An 18470-nucleotide genomic window follows, 5' to 3' on the forward strand; every position below is an offset into this window, starting at 1 on the left:
GGCATTATACACATATCTAAAACACCAAGGGCCAAACTCTTAGCTGTTCAATACTTGTATAACCGACAGATACCAGGTGGAGCCCATGTACTTTCATGGAGTCCTTGCCTTGCAAATATTACTCTTTCCTATTTAAGCATCTAGGAGGCAAGGCATAAGGGATCAGGGTATGTTGGTAAGATCCCACTAGAGTACTTGAAGACCTACTGTCCCCATTTACACACTGCCATTACTCTGGTCCTTCTCCAGCCCTCAGGTTCATATTATGCAGGCTGCTTAAGGTCAACACAGCCAGATAAACTTCAAAACTCATCAAAATGGATTGAGACAATCCTCTAACCCTGTGCTGAAGAAGACTAGGAAACACAAACCATTCCTAAAGTGGAGGCTGTGTTGGCATAAGTTGAATAACATCTTCTGGCACCACAAGGTTTGCAAGGTAAATGTGTCATGCATATGAGAAATGAGCCCAATGACAATGACACTGGCTCTTACCCCAGGGACACAAAAGTGAGAAGTGATTTCTCACAAAAAGCATAGAAAGCTATTTCCTCTAGAAGACAATATGAGGGAGGAGAAAAAAGGCAAATATTAGGAGGACAAGAAAAGGGTAAAGTTAATGCTGGTAGTTGGAGTAGCAGCTTAAGAACACATTTATAGCACTGAATATATTAGAAGAACTGTCAAGCTTCTCTACCAAGCTAGGAATGGACCATGCAGGAGTTAGTATCCATTTTGTCAAGTGAAAGGGAGAGTTTAGTCCCTCTTTTCATATCATATTCTCACTAATTAACTACTCCTGAGACATTGTCTTGCCAACTGCTTTTCTTATGTGCACCCCAAAAATCCTCAGTTCAGAGAAAATCACTTTATTTATTTTTTTATTTTATTTTTATTTTATTTTTATTTTTTTTTAAAGAAGAGCATTCTTATCACTGTGCAGGGACTGTATGTTTCTTATTTCCATGTTCAACTTTAAGCAAAATACTGTCCTTCCTATAGGCACAAATCATCTCTGAATGGCAGCTAAACCAGCTTAGTACCATCATTTTACAGCTCCATACCATCAATGACCTGCTGCAGGAAATTATCTACTCAAATCTTTTGGGATCCTGGTGTAGTTTGTGCACAGAGGAATGGTGGACTAATTATGCAGTCATCATAATCTCTACGGAAACACTTTTCATTTTCTTGAGGGAAATATATTTGAATCTTTAAGAACCTTCGCTGCTTATATTAAAATTATTCTCTTGGACAATTATCATACCTGTTGACTTGGGCATTCAGCTGAAACTGAGCTATTATAAAAGTCCCCTTTGGTGATCTTTGTAAAACTTTTAATTATTTAGTTAAATAAAACATCAGTTGTCTTTTAATGACTAAAATACATCACTGCACTCAGTCTTTCCCCTGAGTTTACCAGGTGCATGCAAATAAACATTAAGAGACAGCTCTGTTATTATCATTATTATGTTTATTGTGCCAGATAAGTGCCTGTTTTATTCTAGAGACAGATAAATAGTAGTCTAAGTATGTTTAGACTGCTTAGCAATGTAAATGAAAATGACAGGAAAAGAGGTTCTAGGCGAATGAAATAGAAGAAGGTCAGAATTTGGCTCCCATGGAAGAGAACTGACAGTGCAAACTAACTTTGCATGGCTACAGTGCTTCAAGAAGAATGTTAATTAATGTGTTCAGCACAGGTGACACAGCCAAATGCCATTCTCTGACCAATTACATAGAGGTGCCAGACCTGAGATATTACCAAAGCACAGGAAAGCAATGCCCAGGGCCGGACTGTTCCTCTGCCAGGATACAGCTGCTATTCATATGGCACTGAGCCCAAGCACACTGTGAATCCCATCTCAGCTTTGTTGTGCATGAAGTCTACAGGAAGAGAGTGTCCAAAGTGGCCTGGGAATCACATTATGGAACTTCTTGAGTTTTGCCCGGAGGCCTTAGATGCTTTTGTCCCCATCAGAACATGCAGCAGCTGCATACATGCATGGCTTTGACCCCTGGCAGGGGAAGATGCAGCACTGGAGCTACCCATACTGTGTGAAGCAGGAGTGGTCTTCAGCAGTATGAAGGGCTTCATTGAAGCAAAGTCTCTTCTCCATGTTTAACTAGCAGCAGAGTGGCAGGGCTAACATCTATCCTATCAGTATTGCTGTTTTGTAGCCATTTAAAGTTAAAAAAACAATTATCCTGCTATATATATTTAGGTGATAAAAATGCTACTGAATACCCTTTGGGGTGAAATCAGAATCATCCCATTGGCCTCCCTGGGATTTGGATGATGCCAGTTTGGCTCCCTGACAATGCATGCAGGCACAGTTCATGCAGATGGTAGTGTTACCCTTTTCAACTTGATCAGCCTTGGCAGAAAACTGGGGGCTTGAAGGCTGTTTTCCTTGAGAAGAGAAATTAATGATGGAGTCAGGTAGCTTGTAGGCAGTTCTCCCTGGCTACGAGCCCTGCATTCTTGAGTACAGGTAATACTGAGGGAGGGATCCCACAAAAGATCTTTTTCCTCATGATCACTACTGGATTAGGCCATTCTTCAGCTTCCTCCCTCCTTTGAGCTTTTCTGTCACTACATTTGCACAGCCTTTTGTACAAGAAGCACACACAAACACTCACAAACACATGTCCAAACACATGTCCAAATACATAGTAGTTAATGTACTCAATATAGGGCTGAAGACCCACTGCCCAAATTGTGTATTTAAGTTTCTGAGAAGAATCTTACGTTCCTTTGAGTGGAACCATTGGTTTGTGCTCTGGGTTGAGAGGCTGTTATTATTTGAGCTATACACTTCTACAATGGTGCTTAATGTTTTTTCCCAGTGTTTTTAAATGCAGGGGGGCAGCTTAGTCCACTTCCCTTGGTGAACTCATGCCCAGCCTATTTCAGACTGCTTGCTTCATTCAGTGTAGCCCTTGCTTAGCCTGCATGATTCCCTCTATACATTGCTCTTTCATTTGGTATTGGATTTGCTGCACATTTTGTATATTTTATGCACTATGAAAATCAATAAAACAGATTGAACAATGAAATGTTAATGAATAACAACTGAGATTGCAGCTGTTTCATTTTAAGATGCTTTTAATCTCCACAAGAAAAGCCAACAGCATGTTCTTGAATGACAATGGTTACCAAGACAGACACACTGCCATCATTACTAACAATAAATTGCGGAACAATCTACATGGTTAGAACATTGCTGTGAGTGATGTGCGTTCATTCAGTGAAGCTCCTACACCAAAATCAAGGAGTCTCTGTGCAGTATCAATTTCAAACACCCAGATCCATGGAATCAGTCCATGAAGTGACTAAACCAGCACAGCTCAGACTCTTTCCATGTCTGCTTATCTGCCTAGGGACACGTGGGAAAGTTCAGGCAAACTAGTTTGAGGAGGGAAGTCACTGCACATAAATTACAGCATGCTAATCCCTTTCACAGATGCTCTCATTTAGGTGTAAAATGGTTTAAAGTTATTGAAGTTCCATGCCACCCTTGGCAGGATTTATTTACATTTCCTGTGTGAGGCTGTGGTTTGATGGTTCTAAATGGTCATAGCAATAGCAGCTTAAAAGAAACTTCCTCACTTAAAAACAAAACAACACAACACAACAACAAACAGAACAAAATATAAAACAGCATTTATTTTTTTTTTTTTTTTAACTGATTTTTTGGCCAGATCAGTCCTCCAATTTTATTCCCAGTGAAGCAGCACAAATAATTGCTAGCATGCTAGAACCTCTCTCTCTCTCTCTTTCCAAATGATGTTTATTATGTTTATTCTGAATATATTGAGGTTTTATGTCTATATTTAACTTTAAGTGGTTAAGGGTGGTCATGTAATTAATCAGGTTCAATTCTGCCTTACTTACTAGCCTACTAATTGCAAAAATAATTTCTAATGAATATCCTAATTAGTGCTGTATGCACATGAATTATTAAGACATAAACAAAACAATGTTAATTCACAAGCTTTCTTCCTCAACATGTGCTTCTGTAAACCTTTTAAGTACTTATATGGTTGCAGTGAAGCTTAAAACAAAATCAATGAAAAACTTGAAGTCTGTGCTATCACTGTGGGAAGTGAGGCATAGTTCAAGAAGTACAAAGCTCGCTTCACTGAGAATGATGTATTAGGCCAGTAGGTACCTTTGGACTCGAAGCACCTCAGAAAGGCAGGCTGTCTAAACCACACATACTTTTACTGAAAAAGTTGGCTGTGGAAGTCAGAATGGCAGGAAATGGGACTGGAAGCAGTAGCAAGTCTGAGGAGGTCATACTGATAGCAGTCCATAGGGTTGCAAGTCTCCATAATCTGTCTTCTAACTCAGAGACCTGTGTGGAGATAAGAGACTTAGGGGAAGGAAGAGAGGAGTTGGAACTAAAGTGTGAATGAGTGTGTGTAAAGTGGAAGGAAACTATATGGTGATACCTGTTTGGAGTGGTAGCTCTTGAAACCCTTCCAAGGAAAGGGGCCAGGACTTGATGACCTCATGAATTAGACCTAGAGGTGATATATTCCCTGACATGGAGATGGACTGGACATTCTTCCTGCAGTGATGATAACTTCATTAACTCTACAACAGCACAGCAGGAACTACTGAGCAGGTACTGCCTAACTAAACAAGAGGCAAGGACCTTTACTCTGCACTTTGCTGTGGTTGGACACACTGAATAAATACTGGGAGAAATGTCACTATGGTACCCGGGCCTGAATATTAAACTCCATTGCTAAAGAATGTATCTACACCATTCAGGTGCATTAGAAAATGTTTGAAAGTCCTATTTAAAAATTCTCTTTCACTAAACCTATTATCTATTTAGGATTATTTCAACATTAGTCAGTAACATTCTTTGAATAATAGACTAGTGTCCAGCTCCCTGGCAAAACTCACCTTCCTCTGTATTATCATTTAGACTCCATCTGAAAACATCATTAATTTAAATAAGCAATAGAGACTGAAATAAAATTCCATTCATGCTTAACTCTCCAGTGTGGTTTTGAAAAACCTTTCTTCTTCAGCCAGTCTTATGTTACATGCTGGATGGTCTTTGCTTTGACCACCTCATAAAAAAAGGCTCATAAATACTTTTCATGTGTTATTTAAACTAGCGGTACTCCCTGAGGCACCATGCTTTTATTTTAAAAAAATCCTTTGTGTATTCCTAAAGCATTTCTAAACCAGTAGCAGAGGTAAATGTATATTTTAACCCAGAAAAGCCATGTTCTGTCAATATCAGGCCACAAATTTTCCTACTCCATGCTGATAAGAATAAAACATTTCCAGTAACTTCCACCTGATTTATATCCTTTCCTTCTAAAAATCATCAATTTTTTTGAGTATGAGAGAAAATAACTGACATGACTTTGCTTGACTCAATGCTTTCCAAGCCCAAAAGTACATTCTTGATATCCTGCCTCAGGCAAAAGGAGCAGACCAAGAACCTTACCCCTGCAGCTCCCTGGGAGTGCTCTGGTGGAAGGCATGAGAGCAGCCCCTGAGCTGGCTGACGGCTTCTGTGGAGAGGAGAGGGATGGGTATGGTGCAGTGGGCAGTGACCGTAGAGCAGGTGGGCAGATGGGAATGCAAAATCACACCTGTTGTAAGAGACGTTTTGTGTCCCTCAGCTGAGAAGCGTAGATATCAGTAGCATTAATATCTACTGCAAGCAGAAGAGCCTGGACTGATAGTAAGTGAGGAAACAAAAAATACACAGCAATATTGATAGGACATTACGTATAACCAAATCAAATGTAAAGAGGGATTTAAACCAAAAAGGTTAGAAACCAGATAGCCCACAGCAGGAGTATGGACTAGATGATCTCTGAAGATTCCTTCCAACCCCAACCATTCTATGATTATATGAACAATCATTAGACAATTGGACAAATCCAGAAATCTCAGAAAATCTAGAGACATTCTTTCACATTTCAGTTCTGCTCCTCATTTGCATCTCAGAAAGGGAAAAAAACAATCGCTATTTTTGGATTACAGCCCAAGAATATTGGCTCACTGTATTTGGGCTTCTTTGTATTATCGTGAATTAAGGCAGAAATGACATCATCCTGAGTGAGACAGGTGTTCTCATCCCAAAGACCCAGCCTGTGGTGTCTACAAAAGGAGCTGACAATAAAACAAAGAAAGACAAGGTAGGATTTTGGAGCTAAATCTTTTCCTTAGACACCACTTGTGCAGCGGCATCTACTTCGACACATGGAGCTGGTAACGTCTTCCTGACTGCTCATGGGTCTTGCAACCTCTGCCAGGACCTGACAGGCGTTTAGAGGTCCACATTTCTTTAATGGATAAATCTCTATGAAATGAATTTGCGTTCTTCAGTAGAACCTGCAAAAGCACTAGCTGTCACTGAGATAAATCACTATGATCCACTTACATCTTTCAGTGTAGCTGACTTGCTAGATATGTATTTTAATACAAATTTTGCTGAAAACCATTTACGTATTACCATTAACACTTTCTCAATCACATGCTTTTATTGTCAAAGCTTCATTTACATTTTTTTTTTTTTTTTAATAAATACCGAGGGGGAAAAAAAAAGCAGATCCCCCACTCCTTCCTCATCCATCCTAATTACTTGGTAGTGAATCACACATGAAAATATGAGGAAGAACAAGAGATTAATGAAGAGTTTAGCATTATTTTTGGTAAGGGAGTGACAAAAGTGACCTCAAAGCAGTTTTAATAACACTGGAAATGAAGCAGTCTGTTCTGTATAATGATTTCTTCCTCCCTCTCTCACACTCAGATTGTACCCTTTAGACAAAAGAAAACCTTTCATAACACCATTACCATTCAGCTGGCACAGTAGCTTGAGGATTCAATTCCAGTTCAAATTTCATGACCCATGAAAGGCTGCTGGGCTGTTAATAATATCAAGGTGTGTGCCAGATAATTATCTGGCACACACCTTGAGGGTAGCCAACGTGGGAGCCATGTCCAGGGGCAGAGGTGGAGGTACAAGCATTGCTTGTAGAAGCATTTCTCCTCTGAATACCTTACCACATTTCACAGGAGATGGGTTTCCTACCTGCAGAACCACCAACCTTGAACTTAGAGGGGTGGGAAATGAGTAGTGCTATCTCTGTACGCAGAGATGGAGCTGGGACACAAGGAAACCCTCTCAAGGGACAAGGATATTCAGCAGGAGAAGGAGGAGAAAATTTTCTTTTCTCCCAAGAAAAAATAAATAATAAAACTAAACCAACGGAGCATCTGACTGACCTAATGGGAAGTGTGGGGAGTAAAGAAAACCAACTTAAAAAGAAATGACACTGAATTTAAAATACAAATGTATGTACAATAAAATACTGATACCATTTATAACTTTCGACCTTTTATAGGTTCAAGAAGCTCATAGTGCCTCACAACTGCAAACATGCCAATGTCCCAAGAGCCATTTTGTGTATGATGTTTTCTTTACTAAGAAGTAACAGACTTCAGATGGAGCTGTTAGGTCATTTAGTATGACATGGGATCAGAGCACACAGCCCAGCCTTCCCAGCCATCCTGGATCCCGGAGCTCCAACAGCCACCGTTTGCCTTCCAATATACTACTGCTCACTCACACACAAGATATCAGCTCTGTCTGGAAACTGTTTCTTTCATGATGTGCATTGGCTTGAGGAAGAGCAGGCAATAAGGGCAGAGACTTGTGGCTTCTGGCCATGTTCATGCTTTGCCTCCCTATGGGCTCTAGGACAGCGTCCAGGACATGTGCACGCGGCACAGTGTTTAGTATATTTAGCTCTAGCTCTGATGGTGTTCAGGTGTCCCTGCAAGTACAGCAGAAGTGGAGTGAAGATCCTGGTTTCAGGAGAGGGCCATGCATAGACACGCTGTGGCCTGATAGCTGGTCTGGCCGTGGCACGCTGCCTGCTCTCCTTCCAACTCTGGAGATAGATGGGTTAAGCCCCAGCCAAATTATTACAAGATATTTCAGCTAACATGGACTTTAAAATTAACCACAGGTGCTGGCATGGCAAGCAAGATGCTCTTTAAGCCAAGTCATTTCTCCTAGCCTGGCCAATCCTTTCTCCCAGGCTGCTGACCACCATTTAGTTTCTGGGAGATAAGTAATGATCGCTGCCTTTCCAAAAGTTGTGTTATTTAACCAAAACCATTTATTTATTTTGCTGCTTTTAATCCTTTCCCTTCCTATCCTTTTATTTTATTTTTAAAGGTCCAGAATACTTATTATCTACCCAGCAACCTCGACAACTCTTAAAAGAAGGAATAGTAGAATATTTGCAGACTGATGCAGTCAGCATCTGGCAAGCTGAAGTGCCGTGGCAAAGTCACAGAGACCACAAGCTAGGTTTGTGGGCAGAGGCTTTTACCATTATCCTATTTGTTTTTTTTAGGTCTTTGGTCTTTTTCAACAGCTCTGCCAATTAGTGTTACTAAAATACGGTTCCTTAGGATTTACTGTCTGCACTACAGAACTGAGGATTTGGGGAATTCTGGCAGAACAAAATATCTGTGCTGATGGATAAATAAGATGACAGTTGTATGGGTTCAACTTTTGGCTGAGTAATTTCAAATCATAGCAGTGCCTTTCAATTTATATTTGTTTGCCTTCTTCCAAGCAGCAAAGAAAACTACAAACCACTGCAGGTTTACAGGAAAATATAGGGATGTCAGAGTTGGTTATAGCCTGACCGCTAGGACTGCATAGTTTATTTTTCATGGGCTGTATCACTAACAGCATGTTTAATGTATGTTTTGGAGAACCAATGATTAATTTTATTTATATAATTAATGCAATTGTTTCCTCCTGTCATTGTTTAGACAGGTTTAAATTTTGTACACTGTTGTTAACAAGTGTTATAATGAGTTTGAAACATAGCCTTTCTTCTAGCCATAGATATAAATACATGATATTTTGTTTATTTTACCCCAGGCCGCCTTTGGCATACACTGAGTAGGAGGAAGAAACTGAAAATTCTCCTTCAAACAAAGATATAAAATGGATGAGACATGAGGATCTGACAAGTGAGTGTGACTTGACTTGAATTTAATAAACAGGAACCAACCTGCACAGAAGAGTCAATGTGCCATGACAAGAAGATGTAGATTTGTTATTCCTCTTTTCATATTCTTGCAGCATTGCTACAGTGAGTGTGAACATATGCAATTAGTACTGTGTAACACCAAAAGGTTGGAGCCAAAGGAGCTGAGGAATATGTCCTGCAGATAAATGAACTAGGGCAGTACATGCAATAGCTTGAACCTAGCTGTGGCAGAACACTCCTTGCATATAAGATGTTGAGAGTTTTAATGAGTAACATGGGCATGGTTCTACACACTGCTGCCTTTGCTTCCTGAATCATCATGGCACACAACTGACAAAACAGAAGAAAGTGATTGGTGGCTTCACAATCTTGGTCGGTTCACAACTGAGTTTATCTGAGGATGGGTGGGAAAGACACATTGTGGCCTCAGGTCCATTTGGGAACTCCTCATGCCCACAATGATACTACCTGTGCAACTGATGGTGGAAGTGAAATCCAAGTGACTAGGAACAGAAACATTGTTTAGAGACCTAAAGCATAATTGCTAGATATGTTTAGACATATTTGTATACCAGTTCAGCCATTTTCTCACTTAGTTTTCCCCTTGTAGATTAAAAGGAATGTCATTTGGTTATTTAGGTCGATTAGTAAATCAAAGGGCCAAAATCCAAATCTCAATTTTATGCTCAACTGACTGAACATCAGATTGCAGCTGTCCAATTTTGATTCTAAATATGACTGAAGGGGCTCTACTTTCCATTTCTAGTTAGAAAGGAATGGATTAAAATATATATATTTTTTCCATCTATGAGAGCCAAAATTTTATGCCACTGAATTAGAACACAAACCTCTGAATCTCACCTCTGAGTCTAATAAAACCTAATTAACAGGCTGATTTGAAAGCAGCATTCATAGTTCACCTTCAGATTTATGTTACATAATGAAGCATTTACAATAGTCTATTCTTCTTTTACAAAACAATTAGGTAATTTCAAATAAAATTTTTATTTCTATAAAATTATTGGCAATTAGTTTTTCATCTGGATAGTAAAACCATCTGTCCAGAACTATTCCCACCAGGAAGCTGAGGCTTTAGAAATCCCATGTACTTCCATGCTTTAGAACAATACCACAAATATTCAGCAGAAAGCCACTGTCTAAGAATTAAACCGGTGTCTTGTGGAACAGACTCCTTTTGCCAGCATGTTTTCAAAATTACTAGAATGGTTTTAGAAACCTGACCAGAGACAACATAAGTGTTCAAAGTCCTGCCAAAGACCTACACAAGGTTTGAACATCAGTCTATATTTGGTACAGATGAAAGAGCAATTAGAAGCCTGTGGAAAATATTAGTATCTGAGCTGTAACTTCTTCTGCACATTTCAGGTACAATATTCTCAATCTCATAGCAGAAGGAAATGTATTATACACTATTTTGGAAGTATTAAATAGCTTCTGTCTCAGATGTCAATGTTTAAAACATTGGGGTATCACAGAATATGGAGGAAGACATTGCACCCAGTAGGAAGACATTCAAATGGCAAGAACAGTATCAGAGAAGTCAGTTCTTCATACCAAACAAACAAACAAAAAAACATTGTAGGAGAAAAAATGGTTAAAAAAAAAAAAAAAAAAAAGTAGCCTGAAGTCAGTATCTTCTCTCATCACCCAGTGGCCCAGCTCAGGACTTGGACTGCTCAGCAGGAAGGAGGAAATAACATCAAACCATGTTCTCAAGCAAAATAAAGTTCAAGAACCAAGTCAAAGTCTTCAGAAAAGCTCTGGTTCAGGGATGCTATAGCAACGGTCAGGTTTATATAGTTATTATTTGTAGTGGAAAAACAAAAGAGCAATTATTTAGGAAAATGTCAATCAAATTACAATATATTGTTACAGATCTGCACAGATTCCCTTAACTTTTGCAGACACTAATGAGTATCCTAGTATGTAGTATTTGTCATAGTCAATTTAAGTTTAAGTTTTGATGGAAATTTAGTCTCTGGATTTAATGGAAGTAAATTTTAGGCACCATAAATGAATTCCAGTTCTGTTTACCTGTAAGAAAAAACTAATACCAAAAAGACTGTCAAAACTTCTCAGTTGTCATTTAGCAATTAGCCCGTTTCCTAGGTTAAGCAAGAACGGACTATGGCAATAACCACCTTTGCTCCTAAGAAGATACTGACATTGGGTCTGTCAACTGTCCTGGGCATCCACTTGGGTAGTAGACTTGGGTCTACTGAAAGGAAATATCCAAAGATCCTCAGCAATATCCTCAGACCTGCTACTTCACAGAGCAACTGGTGCAATGGGGATAGAAATCAGGCTGCAGAGGATGAAATATCTTAGATATATCAGATAAAACAGAATGATATTGGATAAAGAGCTAGACCAAGGAGCTATAGAAGGCTGGATTTCAGCTGGATCGTAGGCACAAAAAAGCATTGCAAACATTCAGAAGAGCTTATCTCTTTCCCATACAATTGATATTTAAAAGAAATATTGCATCCTTAAGTACTTCTGTTTCCATTTTTATTTGCAAATTCATTTATACTTGCTTTGTTTTTCATTTTATTTTTCATTGTCTTCTAGAGAATTAAGAATATAATAGGACTTTTTTTCAATTGCTATTCAAATTCTTCTCTATTATTGGGGGTGAATCTAGGTCTTTTTAGTAGAATTTTAAACTCCTGTTTCATAAGAAGATAGCAGAAGCAGTCCTAGAAGATTTACCTGCTGTGTAGCAGAGATATGACTGGACTAACTTCTTGTGACCCTGAAGTAAGTTCAAAGTGGTATGTAAGTATATTTCCGAAACTGTGACACAGATGCTATACTGATTGATAAGTGAGTAACATATAGAGAATGACTGCATAGTTAGATTTAAGAGCTTGAACATGAATTTAGCGCAAAGTTATTAATCCCTTCTAGAATTACAACATTTACTGAGGTAAAAGGGAATTACATGATTTTTTTTTTTTTTTCAATTCAGTTGCTCATCTTTGTACAGAAATTTGCATTTATGTACTCTGGAGAGGAAGGAAAATATGCATTGTTACTGCTGCATCTGTTTAAGTTTGTTCAGTGGATTTTTCTGAGGAGAGCAATGGGCACAATTATAATTCAGTGGCATGAGCACATATTGCAGAGGCAGAAGCCCTGAGTCAAGTAGCATTTGCCACTCTGTATTGGGCTTACATGGCAAGGTTTTGGTAGCAGGGGGGCTTCAGGAGTGGCCTCTGTGAGCGGAGCCCAGTAGCTGACCCATGTCAGACCAAAGCCAGCTCCAACCGGCTCCAAAGGGACCTACCACTGTCCAGAGCTGAGCCAGAGAGTGATGATGGTTGTGCCTCTGGGAGGGCAGATTAAGGAAGGAGGAAACAAACAAACAAACAAACAACAACAACAAAAGCAACTGCTATGCAACAGCAACCAAGAGAAGGGGGAGAAGCAGCCCTGCAGCCCCCAGGGCAGTGCAGCAGGAGGGCAGGAGGTGCTCTGGGCACACAGCAACAGTTTCCCTGTGGCCTGTGGAGAGGCCCTTGGTGGAGCAGGCTATCCCCGTGCAACAAAGTGGTGTTTTTTTTTTTTTGTTTGTTTGTTTTGGTTTGGTTTGGTTTTGGTTTTGGTTTTGTTTTCCCTGTTCTGTTGAGGAGTGAGAAAGAGAGAGTGGTGTGGTGGTACTTATTGGTATTAAACCACTTCCATAACAATTCTCTGATTCTCTAATATTGGCAGTCTCCCAAGAGCTGGGTAGAAAGAGTAGAAAGTCAGAAAACAAGTGGGCAGCTGCCTTTGGGAAAGGGCTGTCAGGACATTGAGACAAGATACCCGGACTATGAGATGTGGTACCTGAGTACTTGGGAAGGACCTCAGTGGTTCCTTGCCGAGGCTTCCAGATTTCTCCACACCTGCCCAGGTGAAACTGGGGGTGCCCCTTGGGTGGCCACCCACAGCGACACTTAGCATTGCTGAGCATGAGGCATTTTTTGGGCCAGAGACCTAATGATGTGCCTGAGTTGTTCTGTGGTAGAGCCAGGAAATGAAACTTGCTTTCCTTAACCAAAAGCTAATTCACTCCATGTTGGACAATTCTTCATTCTTCCTATTCCTTGCTTTGGATTGTTTTTTCCCAGATTTATTATTTCACGTTTTTAAATCACATTACATGTTCTCTTTCTAACTGCTCTCCACCTCCTCTGCATTTTATCTCCTGCCTCTGCAGTCTCACCCACTCAGCTCAGTGCGATCTCTAGCTCTCATTTCACTTCTATGTCAGATCTGACATGAGTTGGTAATGAAAAAATGAAGCAGTTGGGGGCTTCCTTTGCATATGTTTCAATCCCCACTTTGGAAAATTAACGCTGCATCTATGCATAAGACTGGAAAAAGCCAGTCCTCCAGGGAGTAATTGTCAGGATCCAATGCAGAAGATTTCAAAGTGTGGGTAAGAAACAATGACCAAGCCACAAATACCTCTTCCTAGCATAGTAACTGCCAGCAGTGATGAAGCAAAGGAAAAGACAGGTCACAAATAACATTCACTCATGCATTGGGCTGACTTCTGCAAGGTGTTAGCTGGCAACATCAGGTGGCTTCCATGGGAGCTGACAGATACATACTTTCCCTTCGGTTAAATCCAGTACTTTTATTTTCCTTCTGCTGTTATTCTAGCACCATTAACAAGAACTAATTGCCATTTAAAAACTAGAGATGCCAATGTAGATTATTAGTATAAAATGAAAAATATATTTTTCCCTAGTGTATCAGAACGTGAAAGTTTATTTGCAGTAATACAGAAAGAAATGATGATAAACAGTTGTAAAGATGGACGATTTGACTGAGCCTGCTGTCCCACCAACTTTACTATAAATGGTTTGCAAAATAAAAAGCCCTTTACTCTCATTTTCCAGCAGAGATATGGGATATAATTAAAACAGTTTTCAGAGTTGGAGTTCCCTGTATTTAGCTGTCTGATCTCTTTAGATATATCCAGTCTTGGTTCCCAGATTATTCACAGGGCCAGAAGGGAGCTGGAAAGTAGACATTTCTTCTCATAAATCTTCTAATGCCCTCACTTGCCAGGCAATTCCAGCACCTCAGACACCAGTAGGATCAAATGCCCCAGATAACGTGTCAGACATCAGTTAATTCTACAGCATGCTGGGAATGGCTGCAATGCACTCCTTTTGGTCACTGCTGTTGTAATCAGGCAATTAGTTCAAAAAGGAAGTTTTGTAGACTTAATTCCCTTTTACCCTGAGAAGACACAAACTCACTTTTAACTAAGCCTCACACTTCCCACCTTGTAGCACTGTCCCTCTCTCCTTTGAAGCCATGCTATGATGCAGCAACAAAACTTGGATCTCACTAGTCCAGAAAGCTTCCTGTCATGGCGTGTTGTTGGAGGAGCAGAGAGTGCTCTACACCAGCCAGTGCAAAAAATCATACATGGGTGATAGCAGAGTTTCTCCTCATTTACTTTTCTACAGTCTTCAGCTTGACTAACCTCTGTGCAGGTGGCATGGCAGTACCAGTAGGAATACAGTATTTCTTGGGCAGATTAGTCTAAAAGCCATTAATTCACATGAACTTCTGGAAGGCTAGATGTGGGTTTGGGCATACCCCTCACCATCACTAAGAGAGAAAATCAAACCCACCTCCTGAGTCAACTCTTCATTGGTCTATGGTAAACCAACCTGGGTCTGCTTTAAAAAGATGGCATTGCTACTTCTTCCCTGATTTAAAGGGTGATCCTGCTCCATGCTTGTAAAAGACAAATGCAAATCTTTAACTCCCAGAGATGCCTGGGCTGTAGATCATCAGAGGTTTGCAGACTTGCCATAGCCCAGAGTGAAATGTCTGTGCGATGGGGTTAATCCATTCAGGACATGTTTGCACTGGGGGTAACCAGCCGAGGCACCACAGTACCTAACATTCAGGCATTTTTTGTAAGTCACTTAGACACAGATTTCCAGGACACTGTGCATCAGTGCATTTCTGCACTGACCTTCTCTAGCTCCCCCAGACAACCCATCTAACTGAGCCTTTTGTAAACTAGGTGCAAATATTGTTATCCTATTTAACACCTCAGCAGGGCATAAGCGGGTGAACAACTTTTGCCTTGGGGCAGAAAAGAGAGATGTCTCCCCATTCCAAACCTAGAGAGCAAAAATATCATAGACTTGCATACAAGAGGATTGTTTAATATGTTCACAAATCAAATTTATTAATTTAAAACAAAATTAATGAAGAAAAATTCTGTACACAATTGTGGACACAACACACTTTTTGTACAATAAGGCCCAGATAAACTGTTTATTTTTCAGTCGGCAAGTGACTAAAAATTGAAAAGAGACCAAAAAAAAAAAAAATACGACCAACTCCCCATCACTGTCTAATTTGCTTGAAGAAAAAAAAAAAAAAAAAGGCTAATTATAGTCTCAATTCTAAAAACTACCCACAACGTGCTTTATGTATGTGAGTACCATGTGAATTCCAGTACTCATACCAGGTAAAGTAAAGCACATGTGCAAGTCTTGGTAGAATAAAAACCTCTTTGTTGGTAATAAAGCAATCCACAAACATTGAATTCTAGCAGCAATATGATTCCTTCAATAGAGAAGGGCGTTGCTTTGCAGCTACATCGGTGCTTTGTAGCTTTGCAGGTAGCTGTTTCAAGGCTGGTGTTTTTAGCAAAAGAAAACAAGAAGAAAAGCTGGAGAATGAACCAACAAAGCTGATTTTTTTTTTTTTTTTTTTTTTTATAAATGAAGAGATTTAAATCAGGCAAAGGGAATTGGTACAATTCAAGCCAAAAAGTCAGACTGACAGTTTATCTGACCAAGTAGCTCATGGCCTTCAAGATTAGAAAAGTCACAAGTCACAGACAGACACAGTCTAGGTTTGTCCTGTAAGCGGATATAGACAAAAGCAAATTTTAGCTCCTTGATGATCAGTATTTCAGTATTTCCATTGCCGGCAATGGATGTTATATCTTAGGAAAATCTGACTCCTGGTGGAAGAGGATTAAAAAACTTAAATGTATATGAGTATCCTTGTTCAGTTTCTCCAAAATATTCCCATTTCTAATTTCTAAAAATAATGATGATAATTTCCTTTATTTTTGGACAAGACAAAAACTGTTCGGTACCTAGATGCCAGTTAAAGTCATGTCTTACAATATATTTGTGTTCTCTCTCTATTTCTTTATGGAATGAATCTGTTAATTCATTTTTCCATACTCTAAAAAAGGGTTAATATGTTGACATTAAAAGAGGAAACAGAAGACAGCAATGCATTCCTCTTTGGTTGTGTATTATGTATATTTCCTTAGTGGGGGAAATGAAATTTATCTTATCATAATCAGAGTAGGTGAGTGAGGAAAAAGGTAGAGAAGTAGCTGAAAAGAACAAAACCCAATTCCTATTGACACTTGACATCCATGCTTTTGGTCTTGACAAATTTATCTAAAAAAATCCATTATCTACATATTTATAACCAACGCATTGATAAGGCACTGCACAACAGTTTGTGCACATGTGGCCTCATTCTTTACCAACAAGGCATTACTATCTTTCAATAGCATTTACCTTAACAATATGTAAAAGAATCATTCATTATTACAAATTTACACAAAAAATTCTTCCTGTACATGATTGTCTCAGTGATGTACCTATTTGTTTAAATTAGACATATTTTAAACTACTCTGTAATGTGCTAAAATCAAAAGTAGTTGCTGTACCATAAGGCAAAGGCTTATAATAGCCTTTATTCCTATTATACATATCCTCAGTTATACGATGTCAAAATATAGTCTGTTCATAAATAAGTAAAGATGTACAGAGTACCCTGGGTATGAGAAACCAAAAAGTAAACCTTCTTTACAAGAAAATTACTCCACTGGTATTTTGAAAAATCTCAGTCTTCATTGTGCAATCAAGTTCGCTGTGTTGAAGAAACGGTGTGTGTCACATTGAAGAGTCTAAAAACAACAAAACACGTGCAGGTCCTTTTTTTCTTCACAGGTACGAACCTTTTATTTCTTTTATTTCTTTTTTTTTTTTTTTTTCCTTTTCCATTTCTTTTTGGTAGCAAATACGGTAAAGATGAGTTGTTAAAACATTCACATGGCTTATTTTCATTGGACTTGCAGTACCAGAGTCCACAGCTGTTCTGAAGAAAGAGACATGCTCCTCCATTTACTGAAAGGGCAAGGGTTAAGACCAATTGCAGCTGTACGTCAACATGTTGAAATCACAAAGTTCTGTAGTCCAATGCTGACACAAGACACAGGCATACCATCCACGGGCAGAAGGAGGCTCTGGGGTTTCAAAGTGCTGCTGAGCTGCTACAAGTACTCCAGTTCCAAGGCATGGTGAAGGGCCATAAGGTCAGAGTGGCTTGAGATCCTCCAAAATGGCATAGCATGCTGTGAACAGCACAGACAACATGTAAAAATAACCCAAAGCATTCTGGTATTTAGACCCACCCATTGTCTTTTGCAAGAACATGGTAACACAGCAAGGAAAAAGCAAGAGTCAGAGTTCTTAAACCCCCAAGCCTTTCACATTTATCTCTGGTTTCTCTGACCCCCAGCATAAATTATCAATAACAGCGCATCTATTTGCCAACACGAATAACAATGTCATGCGATCTTAAAGGAAGGGAGGGATTTCTCATTTCTTTTTAAGACAATCAAATTATGATATATTGCAAAAGAAAATGCTGTTTCTAGGAAAAAAAAATGGAAAACTATGTTATACATGAAGCAGGTGGGTAATTTGAGGAAGGGAACAGGTCTTCAGTAAAATAAAATAAAAAATAAAAAATAAAAAAAAAAGAAAGGAAGTGATAGTAATATTTACTATCAAAACATATTTATTCTTTGGGAAACTATCCCTGGCAGGTGAGTTATGAACATAGCAGAGATGATTCAGAATAGTTCATATGTTGCTCACATCGCTTTGAAGGGAATTTTATCTTGGTGGTTTTTTACAACTTCGGTCATTGTTAGCACTGATCTTAAAACATTTTTTCCATATGGGACAATTTAAAAATAAATACATATTTTTTTCCTATTAACTGTAATAAGATCTCACTCTGGAGCACAACTATGTTCACAAAGATCCTGAAGAAATCAAAAACAAATACCAGGAAAAAGCACATATTACCTCATCCATGAAGGGAAAAATCTGATAAAGAATACTTATTATCTTTATTATCTTTAAACTGTAAAACAAGGATTATACTGTCAGCAAGAACTTTTGCATAAATAAATAATAATAATAATAAAAATAACCATCAGCTTTCTTTGGGAAAATTTCTATCAATCCCACGGGAAAACAATTTCAATGCAACAATATTCTTAAGGTTGTACACGGCCATATTCACCATTTAATTGGGTCAGC

General features: G+C 39.0%; 1 protein-coding gene across 15 annotated transcripts in view; it reads right to left on the reverse strand.

Annotated features, from left to right (window-relative positions):
• Positions 1–17096: 17096 nt before the first annotated feature.
• The window catches only part of EYA1 (EYA transcriptional coactivator and phosphatase 1), a 162570-nt gene continuing 161196 nt past the window's right edge, over positions 17097–18470 (reverse strand). For all 15 annotated transcript variants that reach the window (XM_068672079.1, XM_068672074.1, XM_068672078.1 and 12 more), the window contains one exon: positions 17097–17491. In XM_068672079.1, coding sequence (XP_068528180.1) covers positions 17411–17491 — 81 coding nt within the window. In that variant the 3' untranslated portion in view covers positions 17097–17410. The remainder of the gene's footprint in view (positions 17492–18470) is intronic.

The sequence above is a fragment of the Anas acuta genome, chromosome 2 (assembly GCF_963932015.1).
Source record: "Anas acuta chromosome 2, bAnaAcu1.1, whole genome shotgun sequence".
Lineage (NCBI taxonomy): Eukaryota > Metazoa > Chordata > Aves > Anseriformes > Anatidae > Anas > Anas acuta.